We start from the raw sequence: 23,724 nt of genomic DNA on the forward strand, positions 1-23,724 counted from the left end.
TCAGTGCATGGCATCTGCGAACTACTAGTGACATATTATGGACCACAATTTGCGTCAAAAGAATTTCATGACTTTGTATCTGAGTAAGGGTTCTGCCATGTGACAAGTTCTCCTGCCTACTCTAAGGCCAATGACAAAGCTGAAAGGGCAGTTGGCACCATAAAAAGACTATGAAAAAAGACTGCCGACCCTTATAAATTAGCTTCATATTCAAATTATGAGCCTTTGTGGTACAGTGGAACCTCTACTTGCCAAAGTTATTCATTCCGGAAGCTGTGTCATAAGTAGAAATCTTTGGAAGTAGAAACCGATTTTATCATATAAATGCCCCAATCCATCCCAAGCCTTCACAAAACTCAGATGTAACATTTTTATAAATTATAAATACATGTAGTGGTTACCAATACATGTTAGAATTACATTATTATATAATAAGTAGGAAAAATACTCATCGGAAAAAGGAAAACGGAGAAATAATAAATAAAAACTATGAATGACAAGTCTACCTTTGGAATTGGTCGTTTATATGAGGCTAAAGAATACCGCAGGAAGTTGGAGGATGATGATCAGAAGAGATGTGTGCTGTATAGCTGTTTTGTTAGTAAAAAGATTTCTTCTCATCGGCACAAAATAAAAAACAATCATACAGAAAACACAAGACATGAATTGCTAAAAACGGAAGTTTTTCCATCCTGTATGCGATAAAAGATAACTCCAAATTATACTGCAAACAAAAATAAAACACCTGTCGTTTACTGGCTTTTGCTAGCAAAAGAAATTGATTGAGATGGGTTTTAGGTCATACTCACACAAAGCAAACAGGTCGACAGACAAAACAAGTGAAAGGCACTTTTGTATCTAGAGATATCTTTTGTTAATCGAAGCAAAATTTCTACAAAAAGACATTTCGTAACTTTAAAATTTCATATGTAGAAGCTTTCGTAAATAGAGGTTCCATTGTATTCATTAACACTGTTGTACCTTTACCTATGATTGTTTGCTATATGCTCATATGTGAATAACTCGGTACGGTTTACATAAATACTTGAATTACAGTGATGTTTAATCTGAACAACTTAATCAACAAATGCAATGCTATTCGTAATGTTACTTACTTATCAGAGTTTAGAACACCTTCCCTAACTGTGATGTGACTCAATTTACAATCATCTTCACATCTAAGCAAATATTCATCTCAATTCCAACAAACAACTTTGGAAGTTTTCTGAAGTATTTTCTTTTTTTCTTTAATTTAAAGAAAATAAATTTCTTTAAATGAAAGTCAAAAGAGCTGGTAACAATTCATTCTATTATGAATAAAATGTAAAATAATAAAAAGTTCACAGAATAAGTTAATTTCAACTGTCTAGTGCAAGTTACACTGTATATTCATATCATTCACTCTTCCACAGAGAGCGCGCATTGCCATGCTTATATTTTCATTCCAAGGCTTCAAGGTAAAGCAAATATTATAACAGATTAATTTTGTACGTCAAGGTTTGACTATACAGTATATATTTTTGACATTGTTGTTGTTAGCTATTTATGGAGTCCGATTCGACAGCGGTTGAGGCTGAAGACCAACACTGAGACTATTTAGCGAATATAGATAGAATTGACCTTTGTAAAATACTCGTAAGCTATTGACTTCCAGGTTCTGCTGGCTTACACCAACACCACCAACCCATCAGCGACAGCGATGGAGAAAACTCTTTTTGGAACAATCCTCAGTAGCAGCTGCGCTCCATCCAATCAACCCGGACCAATCGAGAGCAGCCAGCTCTTTGAGAATCCTTCGCGCATGACGCAGGCCGATGTTGAGTTGGCTGAACAAATGGCATTCAGTGTACGTATCAGCACCCGCCAGTCAGTACTCGCTTAGCAATATCCAGTTTAGCTAGTTTGGTTGCTGCTGGCTTATTCATTTTACATCCACCATAGTCCATAGATGTTGGTGTGGCTAATTTTACATCCACCGTAGTCTATAGATGTTGGTGTGGCTAATTTTACATCCACCGTAGTCCAGTTTAGCTAGTTTGGTTGCTGCTGGCTTATTCATTTTACATCCACCATAGTCTATAGATGTTGGTGTGGCTAATTTTACATCCACCGTAGTCTATAGATGTTGGTGTGGCTAATTTTACATCCACCGTAGTCCAGTTTAGCTAGTTTGGTTGCTGCTGGCTTATTCATTTTACATCCACCGTAGTCCATAGATGTTGGTGTGGCTAATTTTACATCCACCATAGTCCATAGATGTTGGTGTGGCTAATTTTACATCCACCATAGTCTATAGATGTTGGTGTGGCTAATTTTACATCCACCATAGTCTATAGATGTTGGTGTGGCTAATTTTACATCCACCGTAGTCTATAGATGTTGGTGTGGCTAATTTTAGTTTGCGTAGAACTTGTTACTGCTTTTTATACTCCAGCATTACTTAAAGATTTGTAAATAAGAGAGGGCCATGCAAACTCTATGTAGGTTGTTGATTTGCTCTATGAATAGCGCTAGAAATGACATGAGTAAGTAACCAGAGTAATGACACTGATACATAAAGGTCTTCCATAAACTAGCTTGTGAGAGGAGGCGCAACGGGTGCCGTCGTGTGCCGTCGTGTGCCGAGAAAACTCTCTCTAGCACTGGCTATGAGGAAAGTAATCTGTCATTGAGTCAAAAATATAGTTAAAATCAAGGCATTATAATGAGACCAAAAAAGTCTGTCTGTTCGACACACTAGCTCAGATAAGGCCAACCGTAGCGTTGGTTAGTTCCAACCATAGAATAAGTTAGTTCCAATCAAATTGAACTTGTAAGCGAAGCTCATATCTCAGTTTTTCATAACTGACTCATCTTCATCTTGTGCTTTCACCCTTTAGCTCATGTGAAACTGGTTTAATCTGGTTTAGTCCGGTTTAGTCTTATTTTATAGTATTGTTTTTTCTTTGTGTAGACAAGTACAAGTGTGCAGATTTCTATTGCACATTCAGATATAATATATATTGTTACATGTGTTATTATACAGATGCTAGCATAATTCTACTGTATTTTTGTTGTTGCGCGGAATATGTAATAGTCACTTTAATGCATATGCTCGGAATAGTGATGGTTCTATCAGAAGAGCTATCAATTATTGGAAACCCACTGCATTTTCTCTCAATCACTACTTGTCTGCTTGTAGAACTCAGCTTTGATCATTGACTGTATGTCAAAACTTTTTCTCAAACTCTGTCAACTATCACCAAGAACGAGGCACCTTCTTCTCCTATGGGTCGGTCGACTCCTCCATGCCAACAATGGTAGGCCATGACTGCGTTGGTTCATTATTTTGTACCCATAGGTGTAATCTTCTCTACATCTCTAATAGACCTCTCCTTTTGCACTCGTAGGTGTAGTCCTCTCTACATCTCTAATAGACCTCTCCTTGTTTGCTGTTCAACCCATCTGTGCAGACTATCCCACTCTTGTTCTGGAAGTTGTCATGTGTTACTTCCAGTTCTTCATTAAACCAGCATGAAATTCAGTTAGAACAATGTCTTGTCTTGATCTTAAGTGAGACTAACTTACAGTATGTGTGCCTAGGGCTAATTTGTGGGTGCCTAAGGCTAATATAATGGTGCCTAAGGCTAACATATGGTTGCCTAGGGCTGATTTATAGGCGCCCAGGGCTAACTTATGGATGCCTATAAGGAATACTACTTTAATATTAACTGCCCCCCAGTGTTGGTAACTCACAATAATTATCGATTTTTACGTTATGAATAATTGTACTGTTTATTTGTATATCATTACATGCATTTTAAGATGTTGTTATCTTATTTGGTACTATTACATATTAACTGCTGCTCATTGCTATTTTTATTAATTAAATGCTATAATGTAATCAATATGCTAATAGTGTACTCCTACCTAATAGTATACTCCTACCTAATAGTGTACTCCTACCTAATAGTGTACTCCTACCTAATAGTATACTCCTACCTAATAGTGTACTCCTACCTAATAGTGTACTCCTACCTAATAGTATACTCCTACCTAATAGTATACTCCTATCTAATAGTGTACTCCTACCTAATAGTGTACTCCTATCTAATAGTATACTCCTACCTAATAGTATACTCCTACCTAATAGTGTACTCCTACCTAATAATATACTCCTTCCTAATAGTATACTCCTACCTAATAGTATACTCCTACCTAATAGTGTACTCCTACCTAATAGTATACTCCTACCTAATAGTATACTCCTACCTAATAGTATACTCCTACCTAATAGTGTACTCCTACCTAATAGTATACTCCTACCTAATAGTATACTCCTACCTAATAGTGTACTCCTACCTAATAATATACTCCTACCTAATAGTGTACCCCTAACTAATAGTGTACTTCTATCTAATAGTATACTCCTACCTAATAGTGTACTCCTACCTAATAGTATGTTCCTACCTAATAGTGTACTCCTTCCTAATAGTATGTTCCTACCTAATAGTGTACTCCTACCTAATAGTATGCTCCTACCTAATAGTATACTCCTACCTAATAGTGTACTCCTACCTAATAGTATACTCCTACCTAATAGTATGCTCCTACCTAATAGTATACTCCTACCTAATAGTATACTCCTACCTAATAGTGTACTCCTACCTAATAGTATACTCCTACCTAATAGTATACTCCTACCTAATAGTATACTCCTACCTAATAGTGTACTCCTACCTAATAGTATACTCCTACCTAATAGTATACTCCTACCTAATAGTGTACTCCTACCTAATAATATACTCCTACCTAATAGTGTACCCCTAACTAATAGTGTACTTCTATCTAATAGTATACTCCTACCTAATAATATACTCCTACCTAATAATATACTCCTACCTAATAATATACTCCTACCTAATAGTATACTCCTACCTAATAGTGTACTCCTTCCTAATAGTATACTCTTACCTAATAGTGTACTCCTACCTAATAGTATACTCCTACCTAATAGTGTACTCCTACCTAATAGTATACTCCTACCTAATAGTATACTCCTACCTAATAGTGTACTCCTACCTAATAATATACTCCTACCTAATAGTGTACCCCTAACTAATAGTGTACTTCTATCTAATAGTATACTCCTACCTAATAATATACTCCTACCTAATAATATACTCCTACCTAATAGTATACTCCTACCTAATAGTATACTCTTACCTAATAGTATACTCTTACCTAATAGTGTACTCCTATCTAATAGTGTACTCCTACCTAATAGTATACTCCTATCTAATAGTATACTCCTACCTAATACTATACTCTTACTTAATAGTGTATTCCTACTTAATAGCGTACTCCTACCTAATAGTGTACTCCTACCCTCTGAACAGAACATTCACAAACTGAACCACAGCCGAACACAATGGTGATTCAGGAAACTAACTTGCTGTTATGTAGATTAACATTTGGGCTAACTATTTCCTTCCTAGATAGCTAGTACCCATGGGTTTTAGACAGGATCAAGCTCGCATCCATAATGTCTTCCCACAATGCCCCGCCGAGAGACGAGTGCAGTGATGGCTTGATGCTCAATCTCTGCGCCGTGTTGCTGCGACTCTGCAAGCCATTCTCTTTACCGCAGAGCCCTAAGCTTATGAGGATACATCCCCAGTACTGCAGGCAGAGGTTCTCTGAGTCTAACGATCAGGAAGCCAAACACCACCATTTATGGGGTGAGCAGATGGTATCCTTTATGAGAGAGGGCTATTGTTGAGATAGTTGTTGTTTGTCTTCAGGGGTCTATTAGAGTTTTCAACGATATCTCAATTATCAATTTACATAGGTAATAGCTCACCTTGATCTTGCAGCTGGTAAGTTTAAAGGTATTTGGTGAGATTCTGTAGAATTATAATACACTCTCCCGGAGTTGTCCTCTCGTCTTGTCCTTCTCATTTATTGAAAGTTTTGTGTTTAAAATTCTGCAACCAGATGCACATGTATCTATGTTAGCCTTTTCAGCTTACACTTGCTATATGGTTGTTTTTAAGTTTTGCTTTTTAGCATTTTTTCTAATACAATATATATATATATATATATATATATATATATATATATATATCAGTGCAGCTCTGAGCTGCACTGATGAGGCTTCAATAGCCGAAACAGTACTGTCTGTAGCATGAGTATATGCTCCCTTACTTCGGTTTGGTTGAGCACTCTGTGAGAGGTGCGGCACTATTAGCCTTTGTGCAAAGCTCATCACTTTCGTGATTTGAGCACTCTGGTGCCAGCACATCGATTTTCTTACAGTCTGTGAGGCAACCTAGTTGTTTCATGACAGGAAATCAACTCTCATTGGTAATGGGATTTGTGTCCCTTGCCTAAGCTCTGAGCTGCACTGATGAGGCTTCAATAGCCGAAACAGTACTGTCTGTAGCATGAGTATATATATATATATATATATATATATATATATATATATATATATATATATATATATATATATATATATATATATATATATATATATATATATATAGGAAATGCAATAAAGGGCATTTAATTCATGTTTCAAATCATGATAAAAGCATATCAATTCAGATTCAATCACCTGTGACAAAACTGTACAAAAATTATCGGTGGTCATATTCACCATCTCACAAAATATTTCTCTCCAACCTTTTGCTAGCTTACACATGTATGTGATACATTTCATAGCATATACACGTATGTCATGCATTTTGTTACAAATAGTGTAAATCTTTCTTAATCGATGCTATCCTGTATTTAGGTGTGTCTGAAGAGACATATTTGGTACAGCTGGACGAGAATCAAGTGAACACCATAGAGATGCCCTCAGAGTACAACTTCATTTGTGATATATTTTTTCTGACACACCAGTCCTTGCACCTTGGGCTACATTCTACTTTTGAGAGGTAAGTATTTCTGTGTCTCTTTTTTTCTTGTAACTCATTTCTGTCATCCTCTTTCTTTGTCATTTCAGTATCTTTCCTTTTATCATCACTTTTTTATTGTGTCTGTCCCTATCAATTTAACTCTTCTCTTTCTGAATGCTATTTCATTTCTTTTATTATTACTCTTCTTCTCGACTCTTCTTTTTACTTTACCTCGCTATACCGGCAATCCTTCTTATTAGCCTTTAACTGCATCCATAATTTTTGTTGATTTTTCTTGCAAGATGTTTCATGGACTTGTACCGTTAACTAGAAGTTCCCAAGTTCTCTATGTTGAGTTTGCTGCTGAATGGTCTCGAGTTTGTGACAGCGAATGACATGCTCTGTTTTATTATAGGTTTGCCAACTTGAACCGTGACTTGAATCGCATTCAAACAGCTTATCAGCAGCTTCAGGCAGCCGGCTCACCCGATGTAGAAGCTATAAAGCTAATGTTTGAGGGCGGTGAGTCTACTTTTAAACCTCTCATAGATAAAACTCTTATTATTTGCAGATTCATGCTTCATTTTGTTTTAATTAAAAAACTACATAGAATTATGTGCGTGGAACAGTTCGTGTCCACTCTCTTAGCTAGAGTTTTCTAGATTGAATTTTCAGCAATGACAAAGTTTAAGCATACAGTTTCTAGCGCTATTCTAGGGTGCTTGACAACTGTTCTAGAGCCAGTCTGACAGACTTAAACAGTTCACTTAAATGCATCTATAGCCCACTTAGTAACCATCATGAATATGATTTATGATGGCTGATGACGAAAATGTGTGAAAACTGAATAGAAATGTCAGTAGGTAAAATGCTAATATTTGTTTAAATTCTAGTTTTTTATTGTACATACATTTAATTAGCTTGTTGATGATCTACTCGCATGAATTCCAAGTTTATCAATTCTAAGCCCTGCTGTTGAGTTGGAGAAAGGCTACTATCTTACATTCTTTATGTGCCAGTGCGCTTATTACATGTCATGCTCATACAGCCAAGACTTGATATACGATGTTAATCCAGTTTGATGTCTGCTTCATATGTCAAAACTGTTGCATGTTGGAGCAAATGTTCATATAAGTTTATATTGTACTTGGTTTTGTTTAAAATTTATTGATAAATACTTTGGGTACATTTATATCAAATGCATCGTATAAAACTGTGTAAGAATCTAAATGTAAGAAACTAAATACACAAAGTGAGATTCAATAAAAGAGGTTTTTATCATCTTATTGCTTCCACGCTAAAAATTGGGGACTGAGGTGCAGCCTTGGTAATAAAGGTAACATACAGTACACAAGTAGAGGTCTTGTTAGAGATATACAGCTACTTCAATTTAGATCATATGAACATTATATTAATGTTTAATTGTTATTATGCCAAGGAGAATATTGTCTTTCGTTTTTTACAATTGCTACCACTCACACCAGTCTTGGAACTATGATTTTAGAACAGTCAAAGCATTGTCTAATATTATTTGAGCATTGTAAAAATAAATTACGTAAACTGTTCGAAAAACTTTGAATGTCGTATATTTAAAATAACTTTAGGTTGAGGTAATTATTTACTCAAATCTTACTTCATCGATCAAAAAGTTTGTATATTAAGATAATAATAAGTCGAGGCTTGACTGCACTAGATCGCTGGTTGGCGCTATTATGGTTGATCAGTGGAGTGGCAAGAGTGGCCAACTCCTAACACAAAATCTTTTTGCAGCGATGAAGCGGTTCATGTGCATGAGAGTGGCCCTCGTCGACCCAGAACTATTAAAGCCTGTTCTCCAGTTTCATGTAGCTACCTCCACCTACCTCACGCATTTAGCTACGGGTGGTGATAATTCCGTCCCCTTCTCTTCTTTAACATTTCCTCTTAAAGAACCAAACACCAGGCTACTCGGCTGCATACCTGAGCATATTATCACAAATATAACAGATGCTATGTCCGTTACACGCCGCTTCAAAGAGTCATACTTTCAAGTGAGCCATGATATCGTTGTTATTGGTTTCAACCATAGATATAGTAAACCCTACATCTATGGTTTCAATATGGGCTTACTACATCTATGGTTTCAATAGACCTTTTGCTTTTTATATGCTATATTTTATAGCAACCTCGTGGGCCTATTATGATAGCTTTAGATTCACCGCTCATCTTAGAGTCGGAGAAATATTTTTGTAATTTGTGACAGTTGTAGTATTCGTTTGAAGACTTGCAGTATCTGTTATATTATTGACATCATTTGTGTAACTTGAAATACTTATGGGTCGTGTTTTACACACTACCATTTCACATGATAGTTTAAAATTCATTTACAGATCTGCTGATTTTTACAGGAAGTTATTCATGTGGCTGAACACTTTATGGATCTGATCCTCGTGTTTATGGGTAGTAAATCCCGGCTGAAAAACCCGCATCTTCGAGCAAAGTTAGCCGAGGTACTCTATGAAATCATGCCTAGTCAGGAGCAGGATACCTATGCGATGAGCCGGCTCAACTCGTATGTAAATTTTAGTACTGATTGCACAGTAGTGGAGGTTGGTTGAATATGATCTTATTATCAATGCTGCCAGACAGATCTGCAGCTGCCATTAATATCTATAATTGATTAGGAATCAGCATATAATCACATGATTTTGTCATGCAAATTTACCTTGAAGCTTCTCTTGTCAAGATGTGGTGCACTTTTCATTACTTTTGATATAGAATGGCTAGCAACCGGCGCTTGCATGTATGTAAGATCCAAACAGAAATGAAAACTTTGAAATTATTGTTAGTTCCATCAAAATGAAGGCATCTTTTTGATAAAAATATGTAATAACAGAATATCTTTTGTTGGTTCTCTAGAATACAGATACAGCTGAATCTGATCATGAATTTTCGGAAAGAGCAAAAATAAATTGAAATCTTTAAATAACTTGGACAAATAATGCAAAAAGTAAGATTTGATGAACAAATATATCAAAGGGAAAATATGTTTAGTTAAACGCTGTTTTTATTTCGAAGCCCCGAGTTGCAAAGTATAAACCTGGTCAATATATAGGGAGTCAGAGTGTTTGAGGAGCTCTTAGACCGGCGTGTTGACTAGTTGATGGGACCAAAGGCAATACAAATAACGTAATCAGACACAATAATTTTTGAGTCTGTATATTGCCATGATCTATTGCAGTTTTAATATATGTCGTTTATCTTTTCCCCATAGACGGAAAACTGCTGTCTTTTTGTTGTTTGTTTAATGCTTATTAGCAGAAATTAAGCAGAGAATCCAAACTATGGCGGTCTCGTGATGGCTGCGATTAACTGTTCGTTTTTGAGCTTTTAAGAGCTTGTAATCACATTTCCACATATTTGGCACCTACAACACAGCAGAGTAAGACATGGTGAATCTTTTGATATCAAATAACTGTAATGTGAATTTTGTTGCAAGTCAACCATTAAGGAATATTAGTTTTGGGCTAACTTTGGAATTCAATTTAATTAGAAAGATTTTGCTTGCACTCGACCATGCTTTACTCTCCGCCTCCCTGTCTAATTGAACATGATCCTTTTTCTGTAGCCACAATGTACTGAAAGAGAGGCTCTTCAAGGAGCATCGCAATGTTGACAGGCTTGCGGAGGTGCTCTTTGACGTGTTTGTGGGCATAGAAATTACAGGGGATTCTGTTGAATTTGAACAGAAGTTGAGCTACAGACAACCTATGTATAAAGTTATAGATTACATATGGAAGATTGACTTGCATAGGAAAGCTGTGGCAGTGAGTATTCTGTCTTTAATTCAAGTATTATTTCAGTTTTATTACAACACGGAAATCTATGTTTGGTTAATCTAATGGTTGTGGGACTTCGAGCATTGCAAACTATTCAAATGATATAAGGACTTGAGGCTATTTTACACTTCTGACTATAAGACGGTTGGGATTCAGAAAAGCCCTTATTCAAATAAACTTATGCTTTCAACTGATCATGTCAAGGTTATATTCTTTTGGCTTGTTTACTCTGTTATAATTGTTGTTCTAAGTGAATGTCAGGTCATGTTAGCTTTATTATATTTCAAATATTTTTAACTAACTGTTATGTAACATGACTTTAACACATACATCTGCTGTTTTGTACATGCAACATGACTTGAACACATACATCTGCTATTATGTAACATGACTTGAACACATACATCTGCTATTATGTAACATGACTTGAACACATACATCTGCTGTTATGTAACATGACTTGAACACATACATCTGCTGTTATGTAACATGACTTGAACACATAAATCTGCATTGCATGAAATTACTGTTATTTTACTCTAATTGTTTACAACTGTTTTATATGCTGAAAAGTTATATAGAAAACCTCAAAAGTTAATGCTATTTGCTCAATACTAGTTATGTTGAAGAAAGTCTGTTTTGCAATAGCTAAACTGCATCCCTTATACAGCCTATGCTCTGGTGGAGCAACTTCCTAAGCATTCAGCCTGAAGTTGCTCTGCTTATATCCGTACATATACTGCCTTTTCATTGGCCCATCAGTTTCAATAATATCATAAAGTACGAGTTTCAATAAATAAAATAGGGGTTCGTTCTGTACTGCTAAGGTGACAGATGATGAGGCAACCGAGGCATGGGGTCATAGCCAATACAATGACTTTGATATTCTATCATTATCTTCTTGCTAAATATAATTCTCTACTTCTGCTTTACTTGGCAGAAATTGTCTGATGCAGCTCTCGCTGATATAGAGAATACTGATCCTCCCCTTTTTCTCCGGTTCGTTAACCTTCTTGTTAATGATGCCCGCTTCCTTCTTGATGAGGCGCTTGGTGTAAGTACACTCATTTTATGGAACTGTATTCTTACACGTGTAAGCATTCGTCGCCCCTACTGTTCGAATTGAAAGATGAAACCTGACCCGACTGTTTATGAACCAACTCAGAGTTAATTGTAAGATGATTAATAATATTTATGCATTGCTTATGTCTTCTCACGCTTGCTCATTATATGATTGGTTTGCACTTTTTCTATTCGATAATGTTGTTGGAAACAATAAAAAGCTTATAGCATGTTATCAGAGTGACAGTTTATCTTACGAATAAGAATAAAGAGGTTGTACAGTGCCAGAGTGTCTAACAATTAAATATAATTACATTAATTATCAATTTATTTAATTTAATTATTAATTTAATTAATTATTATTAATTAGTTATTTTGTCCATGTGTTATTTCAACAATACAATGAAAATAAATATTACTTTAGTTGTATCATGTCACACACTCATATTTATGTACTTTCTATTCATTTATTGGTATCTTGTCTTTTCTTTAGAGTTATTCATTTTTTCATTTGTATGTCCTTTCGGTCTGTTCAATATCAGGATTAATTCACAGCTTGCGTTTTCTCTGATCTCTGAAAGGGGCAGTTGCTTGCTTTAGTTAGTTGGATAATTGCCGTGAAAGTGGAAGCCTGATTGTTGTAGTTTTGTCCTAAGGACAACCATGCTGTTTTTAGTTTATGAAGCAGATTAGAGAGAAGGAAAGTGAGAGAGACAGCTCATCTTCTACTCTGCGTGGAAGGGAACTCGAACAATTTGAGGCAGACCTTGCTCAGATTATCAATATTTCACGCTTTTACAACTCAGCCGCAGTTGACACAACACACACCCTCGCTTTGCTCACCTCCAATTGCTCTGAACTGTTTTGCCACAGCATCATGGTCGACAGAATATGCGCCATGCTAAACTATTTCCTTCTAATGCTGGTGAGGAGCTGGACATTCACAAACTATTATTTCTGCGCTCCACATTTTGGTAAAAAAATGTAAATTTTGTCATCATATATGAGAAGATACAAAAATGTTTTCACCAAACGAAATTTAATACCTTTAATGTCATACTGTACTTTACAGGTTGAAGGTTAAAGGTTAGGAGGGCAAATTGGTCGCTATGCTCCCGATATTATTTTCCTCATGCTTGTAAGAAGGCTATTTCCCAATTCCTTCAAAATTCTAAATCAAATAGTTTGCAACAAAAAATCAATTGTTCAAGCTAATAAATCACAGTGGAACCTCTCCTTACAAATGACTCTTCAATACAAAAATTTCTGGCTACGACTGTCTTTTGGTAGAACTTTACTTCAATTTATGAAAAAGCTTCCGTATTTTTTCCGTTTGCTTCCCATGAGTACAAAGCATCTCACTCAAGTTCATTCGCTGATGGAAGTCTGCAAATGACAAGTGTTTCGGTTTCGTTTGTAGTATAATTCGGAATTGTCATATATCACATACAAAATAGGATAATTTTTGTTTCTAGCAATTTAAGTTCTGAGTTTTTTGTATGACATAATTTTTCAGTTCATGCCGATGTCAATAAATACAGGCAAACATGGATAACTCAAACTTCACAGGACCGAGCGAGAGTGTTTGAGTTATCAGAGTTTTCAAGTTATCAGAGCACTGTCACAAGTGCATGTATTTAACAGAAGATACATGTACATATACAAACTATATATAAAACCAAAATATAGGTTGCTTGTAACAAGTTAAAGAGCCTCTCATGTAAAGTTTTAAAATTTTTCATCAGAAAGTATAGATGTTTTTCTATCACATGAGATTTATTTGTTTCATAAAGGTCACGTGACTGCCGGATTGTTTTGAGACTAAAATTGGCAAAATTTGATCGCGGTTAAAACGCTCAGAAAAAAGACATCTTTTTCTTTTGAGCGTTTTAACTAAGATCAATTTTGCTGATTTTAATCTTAAAACATCCTGGCAGTCACATCACCGGGCCACGAATCTATTGCTGACATTTTATCCTTATATATCCGCATATAATCACTCTTACAGTATGCATTTTGCATGTTGTGTCTATCTTTATTAAATTTTTATCGCTATTACTTTTTAACGTTTTTAGTTTGGCCGTAACTTAGCCGACGTGTTAGCGGCCCCATTAATCAGGTTTTATACGGTTTCCTAATCGGTTCCATTATACGGTATGGGGGGAATATATGTACACTATAGACATATAGGGAGCGCTTTACTCGCTAGGAAGGCAGAGTAGTCGTAGTTCCGCGACTAATTCAAATTCCTTCGGATTAAAATCAACCAAAGTTTGTTTTAAGTTTGTTCCTTCGGAAAAAAAATGTTTGAGTTAATGGTGTTAAGTTCGAGTTATCTAAAGCAATTTATCATTGCACAGGAACGGACCAAAAAATCCGTTCGAGTTAACAATGTGTTCGAAATATCCGTGGCCGAGTTATCCATGTTTGACTGTATTTTTACTTACGTTCTTAAAAACATTATACAGAGTTACAAACATTCATTATGAGCAACACAAAACCACAGCAATAATGCAATACCCAAAGCCAAAGTAAACAAACAAACACATATATGTACCATTCAGTTTTTATTCGTTACTTCTCAGTTCTTTCTTCTTTTCATGTGTACTTTTTCCATTTATTATGTAGTCATGTAATTCTAACACATATTTGTTTCAGGTTTGAACAATTACATGTATGTATAATGTATACAAATCTTTTGTACGAGTTTTGTGGGTGCTTGGAATGAAATAGGGCATTCATATGGTTAAATGGGTTTCTACTTCAGAAACTTTCTACTTATGAAATGGTTTTGAAATGGAAAAATTTTGTAAGTACAGGTTCCACTGTACTTAGGAAATTAGACTAATATGACTGCAACTAATCATTAGTGAATTGTTTGCTAGGAAACACTTTTTTAAGAGTGCCATTGACTTACTTATTACAGTCTCTCAGATTTAAGGTTCATTGTATGTTATATTTTACAAAAGGGAATGTGTTTTAGCTTATTGTTTGTAGCTTTGTCATCTTTAATACTATTTGACCTTTTTAATTTCAAATTTTCAGACTGGGCCGAAAATGAAGGAATTTAAAGTGAAAGACTTTGACAAATCTGAGTTCAAGCCATCAGTTGTTGTCTCAGAGATATGCCAGATATATTTGAACCTTTCGCACAGCGCCGAGTTTTGCCAAGCAGTCTCCGCTGATGGCCGATCCTATTCACCACAGCTTTTCCCTCAAACTGAGAGAGTTCTTAAAAAGATAAACAAGCCATCTGATATGATTCAAGCATTTAATAGTTTAGGTGTCCACATTAAGGTATATATATATAACTTTATCTACAATTTCTGTGGCAAAATGAGGGCAGGGCAGGCATATTAGAGCATTTGGCCTGTAGTCACACAAGCCTGTGGCCTGAGAACTGTAGTCACACAAGCCTGTGGCCTGAGAACTGTATTCACACAAGCCTGTGGCCTGAGAACTGTAGTCACACAAGCCTGTGGCCTGAGAACTGTAGTCACACAAGCCTGTGGCCTGAGAACTGTAGTCACACAAGCCTGTGGCCTGAGAACTGTAGTCACACAAGCCTGTGACCTGAGAACTGTATTCACACAAGCCTGTGGCCTGAGAACTGTAGTCACACAAGCCTGTGGCCTGAGAACTGTAGTCACACAAGCCTGTGGCCTGAGAACTGTATTCACACAAGCCTGTGGCCTGAGAACTGTAGTCACACAAGCCTGTGGCCTGAGAACTGTAGTCACACAAGCCTGTGGCCTGAGAACTGTAGTCACACAAGCCTGTGACCTGTGAACTGTAGTCACACAAGCCTGTGACCTGTGAACTGTAGTCACACAAGCCTGTGACCTGTGAACTGTAGTCACACAAGCCTGTGACCTGTGAACTGTAGTGACACAAGCCTGTGACCTGTGAACTGTAGTCACACAAGCCTGTGGCCTGAGAACTGTAGTCACACAAGCCTGTGGCCTGAGAACTGTAGTCACACAAGCCTGTGGCCTGAGAACTGTATTCACACAAGCCTGTGGCCTGAGAACTGTAGTCACACAAGCCTGTGGCCTGAGAACTGTAGTCACACAAGCCTGTGGCCTGAGAACTGTAGTCACACAAGCCTGTGGCCTGAGAACTGTAGTCACACAAGCCTGTGGCCTGAGAACTGTATTCACACAAGCCTGTGGCCTGAGAACTGTAGTCACACAAGCCTGTGGCCTGAGAACTGTAGTCACACAAGCCTGTGGCCTGAGAACTGTAGTCACACAAGCCTGTGACCTGTGAACTGTAGTCACACAAGCCTGTGACCTGAGAACTGTATTCACACAAGCCTGTGGCCTGAGAACTGTAGTCACACAACCTGAGCTCTGTAGCCTCACAAGCCTGTGACCTGTGAACTGTAGTCACACAAGCCTGTGGCCTGAGAACTGTAGTCACACAAGCCTGTGGCCTGAGAACTGTAGTCACACAAGCCTGTGGCCTGAGAACTGTAGTCACACAAGCCTGTGGCCTGAGAACTGTAGTCACACAAGCCTGTGACCTGTGAACTGTAGTCACACAAGCCTGTGACCTGTGAACTGTAGTCACACAAGCCTGTGACCTGTGAACTGTAGTCACACAAGCCTGTGACCTGTGAACTGTAGTCACACAAGCCTGTGACCTGTGAACTGTAGTCACACAAGCCTGTGGCCTGAGAACTGTAGTCACACAAGCCTGTGGCCTGAGAACTGTAGTCACACAAGCCTGTGGCCTGAGAACTGTATTCACACAAGCCTGTGGCCTGAGAACTGTAGTCACACAAGCCTGTGGCCTGAGAACTGTAGTCACACAAGCCTGTGGCCTGAGAACTGTAGTCACACAAGCCTGTGGCCTGAGAACTGTAGTCACACAAGCCTGTGGCCTGAGAACTGTATTCACACAAGCCTGTGGCCTGAGAACTGTAGTCACACAAGCTTGTGGCCTGAGAACTGTAGTCACACAAGCCTGTGGCCTGAGAACTGTAGTCACACAAGCCTGTGACCTGTGAACTGTAGTCACACAAGCCTGTGACCTGAGAACTGTATTCACACAAGCCTGTGGCCTGAGAACTGTAGTCACACAACCTGAGCTCTGTAGCCTCACAAGAGGTCATTATTGGTGCCGAGGCGAGTAGGCTATGTTAAATTAGCAACTCCAATTTGCTGACTCGCACCAGCAGGCCTCGGTTCGACAGCAGCACAGTAAACTGAGCTATTTTTATTATTTTATTATTCAGATGCCTTACCAGTATTACAGCAGCAAATGCACTATTATATAGTTGATAATAATACCATTAATAATATAATTTGTGCTTTTTAAAGGTTGACTTGCAACAAAATTCACATTACAGTTATTTGATATGAAAAGATTCACCATGTCTTACTCTGTGGTGTGGTAGGTGCAAAATATGTGGAAAGGTGATTACAAGCTCTTAAAAGCTAAAAAACGAAGAGAAAATCGTGGCCCCACGAGACCGCCGTAGTTTGGATTCCCTTTCCAAAACGGCTCAAATGTGATGTAGTTGTGAGAGATGGTTTCTGTTTACACTTTCATGCAATCTTATTCGTCGAAATATTTTCACAAATATACTTCACGCATTCAATAAAACTATGTCTATTGTTCTTACGCGTTTGTTTTATCATCATCGTAATGCTGTCACTTTTAGCAGTGATATCTTATAACTTACCGTAAAAATTCATTAAACATTTTAACCTTACCTCGAAGGAGTACATATAATTGTCTGATAATCATGACGAGCCTGTTGGTCACCTGTGATAATCGAAAAGTGCTGCAAAAATTATTTGCGAAGTATTGGGTCACATGATCAGATTACGACTTGCCAATTAGACTAGGCCGAAACAAAACTGTAAAGTAGCGAGCATCTATATATGATACGGGTCTTCGGTGAAACCTGAAGTGTTTGTCATAAACTAGTGCTACGATAAGTTTTATATTGAGCTTTTTATTGGCCTTTCAATTCACGTGAGAACATACGTGACAAGACAATAACCAAATTCCGGGGTTAGGTCATCGAAATAAAGAGATTCTAATCTACGGCAGCGTTTCGTTTTTGTGCTTTCAAGAGCTTGTAATTGCATTTCCACATATTTGGCACTTACAACACAACAGAGTAAGACATGGTGAATCTTTTGATGTCAAATAACTGTAATTTGCAAGTCAACCTTTAACAATTTTTTCAGCCTTATATTTTTCTGTTTTTACATTCTGAAATGCAGCAAAATATGGCTACTCGACAAGCAAAAGACTGAATTACTTCAACGCATTATTAAAAAACTGCCTAAACGGATTGATGTGTCAAAATTTTATCATGAAATTCAAATAATAAAAACACTTTTTAGACTTTTCAATCTCATTCGTTAACAAGCAAGTTTATTTTCACAAAATATTAACTACAGCAAATTGTTGGGATGCAACAGTAAATAGGATAATAGATGATGAATATTGTTTTACTATGACACAAGACAAATCACATGGTAGACAGTATTTCATAGTCACTTGTGCAATCACCTAGAACATGTTAATTTAAAGTAATATAGCTCTTATATTCACATCCAGTTTTTTATCTATAAAATATTTAACTGTTTTCTTTAGGCAGTCTTTTGTCTGTTACATAATATCTTGGCAACAACTTATCAAGATAAAAATGGTTTATTCGTCGAGTATGAAGCCACACTTCTGGCAGTTTGTAAAAGTTGAATGAAATTATCTTTGCTGAGAATTGTTTTCTTTATTATCATATCATAGTAGTTTGGGAATTTCCATAGAATGCAGCTGTACAGCAGATGGAGGATGACGAGCTGAGTTCATCAGCTCCAGAGGAGTTCCTTGATGCATTGCTGAACACGATGATGAAGGATCCAGTGATATTGCCAAGCAGCAAGCAGAGAGTCGACCGATCTACCATTGCTCGCCACATACTCAGGTACTACAACTAAATTGAGGCTCGCAACTATGTTAGATATTATGCCATGGTATAGTTTAATGCTTATATGTCTAATGTCTGTGATACAAGACTACTGGACAAAAGCTGTTAGGGCTATAGTTGGTTCATGTTATCTTGGGCTTATATATGTGAGGTTCAGGAACAGTATAAGCAATAAGAAATAGACAATGTCATCAAGTAGCGTCACAGAACAAGCTTCATAGAAAAAACCTAACTTTGATTTATTTGTTCTGTTTGCGACTTTTATTGTCTCCACCTGCTATTTATATATTCTTGCATTGCCCAAACAAAGCTTTCATTACTGTGTTAACTGCGATGAAGTTAGCATTCCTCAAATAACCTTCCTGAGATGACTTTAGGAAGACATATTGTGCATCACCCTAGTTTTCACCTCAATAGGGAGCCAATTCAGACCAAAAGCGCTCACTAGTGTAACCACCTGTGTTAAAGATAAACCAAAAGCGCTCACTAGTGTAACAACCTGTGTTAAAGATAAACCAAAAGCGCTCACTAGTGTAACAACCTGTGTTAAAGATAAACCAAAAGCGCTCACTAGCGTAACAACCTGTGTTAAAGATAAACCAAAAGCGCTCACTAGTGTAACAACCTGTGTTAAAGATAAACCAAAAGCGCTCACTAGTGTAACAACCTGTGTTAAAGATAAACCAAAAGCGCTCACTAGTGTAACAACCTGTGTTAAAGATAAACTTCGGAAAAAATTTCCCAAATTTTAATTGAAGGTATCGGTATTTTTCTACCTTTTTCTATCATTTTTTGTGTTTAAAGTGATCTGACTGTCAGGATGTTTCAAGATTAAACTCAACAAAACTTAATCTCGATTATAACACTCAAAAGTGTGATTATGTCTACAATTGCAGAGATCGACAGAATTGCGACGGGTAATGCTTCAACTTGAACGCAATGGCCGAAATCAACTAACGCAACAATAACAACTAGTGATGCCATATTGCACGTATTTTTCTTCTGAGCATTTTAGCCACGATCAAGTTTTATCGATTTTAATTTTAAAACTACCTGGCGGTCAGATCACCTCAATCAAAAACAATTTTTAAAGTTTTGTATAACTTATTATTGTTATTCATTATTTGACTTTTTTATTCTTCAATTCAAATTTTCCTCTTGAATGAATTTTCCTCTGTGATTCTAAAAGACACATCTGGAGCAACACGTTGTTATACTCTCGTTAAAATAAACAGAACAGCAGTTGTATAGCTGTGGGCCTTTTGTAAGTCTGCAGATTACCTATCACAAGATGTAAGCTGCAAACACTTATTCTTTTGTTATAAAACTGCGAGATTATTGATCTGTATACCATTGTTGACCTAAAAAACCTCTCTGTGGCAGTTGCACATTCCCATTATTGTAACACCTAGAACAATGCTTCTCAATAATAATTCAGCTGCTGATGAACACTGAGAAATCAAGCTAATAACATGTTTTACCATTCATTGACAAAAGCATGGAGTAACACTAGAGTTATCATAAAACTTTGCCAAAGAACTTATCTATTGCTAGAATATGTTTTGCGATTTAATAAGGTTTGTACTCAATTGCTTTGAACGGCTTTAAATTGTTTGGCTACTCGAATCATATTTATATTATTTTGCAGTGATCAGACCGATCCATTTGATCGTAGTCCACTTACCCTGGACCAAATCATTCCAGACACAGAACTTAAATCAAAGATTTTTACCTGGCTCCAAGAGCAGAGAAATAAACTATAGTATTCCTCTATCGCCTGTAAGACACATGAATGGGTTATCAGTGGGTTGGCATATCTTGCTCGGCTATTGGTATTGCGCTAGCACGACAGACCCTGCCAGCCCGTCACCATAATCAGCCCTGCCAGCTCTTGTACTGATTTGAGGAACACGGCACATCAGCATATTCAACTGATGCTAATACTAGGGTTTGTCCACTTGCACCAAGTATGTATTTGTACATGTATGTGAATTTATCAGATCTCCATGCACAATGACACAGGCATAATCTGCTCATTTACAAGTGATATATTGATATCTGGAAGCATGAATTAAGAACCAGGTTACAAAGCAAAACTGTAAGTTTAGCCAGCTCAGTGCTGGTGAAATACGCATCTGAAACCATAGATGTTTGTGTAAGATAAGCTAGATTTGACTCCATTCTATAGGAAATATTATGGTAAATATATAAATGGGTGAATCGACGTGTATGAGCATTTTGTAACCTTGACACTCGCAATGGCAGCACATACTCTGCTTTATACAAAAATTCGAAAATACATCTTCACATATTTAGCCATAACAATTGCAAAGTAGTCTATAAAATGATATAGAACATTGAGACTTTCCGCTACCGAATTTAAGAAGCCCCAATGTTGGAGACTCACAAAAAATAAATCAATAAAATGGAAAACAACAACTCTTTTGACTCGAAGGCAAGCAGCTTCGAGTCAAAATAAATTTCAAGATAGAAAAAATCTTAAACTATTCATGCAAGCGTAACGAACATAATTGTATCAACATTTTCAAATCTCTGACGATACGTAATTAATACCAATAATACGTATAGCATTGAACTCATGAGATCAATGATAGTTTTGAGAGAGAGGTAAACGAGGCATCGGGTCTCGCAAGAGCAGCTCCCTAAGCAGTGGCTCAATAGCATCGGCTGAGCTACCTTCCTGATTAGCTATCGCACCTTGTGACATCAAAGCATAGTTACGGAGATCTGTAAGCTTCATGACAATGCGTGGATAAATGATCTTCTTTGCTTCTGAACAAGGACGCACGCTGCATAGATATGCCAGAAGCAACTCACTGTAATGCGACAAATGCTGATCGACTGTATCCTGCTGATCTTCGCTGATCGTCGTTCTGTCAACGGTGAACACAATGATAATCATGGCAAGAATCATAGCTGTCTTGTCCTCCAAAGCGGCTGTTCTGAACGAGCTTATGAATTTTAGGTGCTCCTTGTAGATCTCCTCACCAAAGATCGTTCGAATAAATTCAAGCCGAAGATGTTTGCTTGAACCAGAAGTTGTGTCCACGACCGAATATCCTCCGATGTCTGGATGGTATTGAAGGGCTGATCGTATTGCCATAATATCCATCATACTATTCTACAATGTACAATATTTCAGAAGTGTTTAGGCTCATAGCACGCGAGAAGCAAATCTCTACCAGAAGGTCGTTTAAAAAAGGGTTTAAAGTAACCAAGCCTACGCCTTTTTTATAAAATGTTGCCAGTCGTTGATGGCCACTATATGGCCAAGTATGCGAGAGGCAGCTTTCGAGAACAGCATCACTCGGTCTTTCTCTTTTTTTAAGTTTTGAAAAGGCCGGCTAAAAGTTATAAGGAACGCGAAGCAAACTGCTAACTGGGAACAGATGCTAAAACAATAAGGCGACAATTATACTATATAGTTATCGTCTATATGACAATATATAAAAAATAACAATATACGACAAACGATATACTATACAACAATTATACCAACTAAGAATATGTCTTCAAACCTTCACACAATTTAAATCTCAAACTAACTTGTCAACACATTACAACACTTGCCATTCGTTATTTTTATTACCCCTTCCACCCTCCTCTACTTGTGGTTATAGACTGGTTGGCTATCATAAGTCATCAGCATTAAATTCCTTGCCAATTTGGCTGAGGAAAATTGATAGTCATGATGGTTTTAGGGCTGCTTTGAAGCAGTACTTGCTGGACTCTATGGAATAGATTTGTTCTGATTTCTTTTGCTTGGACTATCCATGTTTTCTTCATTAACAATCTCATCTGTTAACTTGGGCTCTGTGCCTCGAATAGCCATGCTACTGCTCATATGGGCCTTCATTACACTTTACTTTTTCTATCATTTTGTTAGGAAATGATTTAATGCAAAATAGAATGAACAAACAAAATTAAAGTAGGTTTAGTGAAAGATTAAAATTTAGCTTCAAGTGTGTGTTTAGTAAGATAGATTCATCAAGTTTAATTCAAAATTTCTATTCTGCAGGTTCACAAAAGTTTAGTGTACCAAATTGTGTTGCTCTCAAGTGTCTCTCAGACGGCCGTAATCCACAACGTCTGTCTCGAGGGTAAAAACTCCATAAAGTAAGGTACATAGTGACGTTACATTTTTTTGCAGATCATAACAACTATGTAAATATTCGTTACATTTTAGCAGATGTACCGAATTACAGCAAAACACATATTTTTTTGTAATATCCTGTTTGGATGTTTTTTCATAGTATGATAACGGATTAATTTGTACTTGAGTAATAAGGAATTTCGAATCTCTCATTTTTTGTAGCACTAAAAATATAAAAACAACTAACTTTTAGCTATATATGCATGATGATATATATATATATATATGCATATATATCATCATGTAAAGGGCACAAGCAAGGGAGGCAAATTTAAAATTGGTTTTGACAAACCGATATGCGAAAAATTCACTGCTATATAAATTTTGTGAAATTTTCCAGTCACACCGTATACAACGTAAGATTTAATCGCAAAGTTTTTTCCAAGTCATAATGTCCATTTCTACAGGATACTTTTTACCAGTTGATTTGTCTTCCATAATGTGTCATTTGTTAGCTGTGATTAGTGCTAATGTTTGGAAAAAAATCTGGACAACCATGCATATGGCAGAGAAGACTCCTGTTCCAAATTACTTGTATTTCTTGTGTATGTTCTTTCAAAAACTCGCAACCACTTTTTAAAATCTCCACAAATTTTAAGCACAAAAGTGGAAGAATGTTCTTGGACAAGTTTACAAAACATTAAGACAATTTTTCCTGAACTGAGCTTTAAGGATCGAAATAGCTACAGAAGCCCGCTTACAATTCTATTTATTATGTTACTGTATTGAAAAAAATGCTGACCAGCATGTTACATACCTATGACTTTTCAGCCTTCATATTAATGAGTTCTTTTAGTACAACAACATTTTATCTCCCGTACTAAAACTGACATGATT

General features: G+C 36.8%; 1 protein-coding gene across 1 annotated transcript; it reads left to right on the top strand.

The window, feature by feature from the left end:
• The first annotated feature begins 489 nt into the window (after positions 1-489).
• LOC137407881 (ubiquitin conjugation factor E4 A-like) lies at positions 490-20,476 on the top strand. Its single transcript, XM_068094261.1, has 14 exons — positions 490-597; positions 1,655-1,846; positions 3,182-3,303; positions 5,506-5,720; positions 6,779-6,923; positions 7,300-7,406; positions 8,655-8,881; positions 9,272-9,435; positions 10,492-10,690; positions 11,643-11,756; positions 12,441-12,689; positions 14,810-15,061; positions 18,553-18,710; positions 20,362-20,476. Exons 1-14 carry the CDS (start codon positions 490-492, stop codon positions 20,474-20,476), a joined length of 2,367 nt encoding a protein of 788 aa, XP_067950362.1.
• Positions 20,477-23,724: the final 3,248 nt, after the last annotated feature.

The sequence above is a fragment of the Watersipora subatra genome, chromosome 11 (assembly GCF_963576615.1).
Source record: "Watersipora subatra chromosome 11, tzWatSuba1.1, whole genome shotgun sequence".
In the NCBI taxonomy this organism is placed as follows: Eukaryota; Metazoa; Bryozoa; class Gymnolaemata; order Cheilostomatida; family Watersiporidae; genus Watersipora; species Watersipora subatra.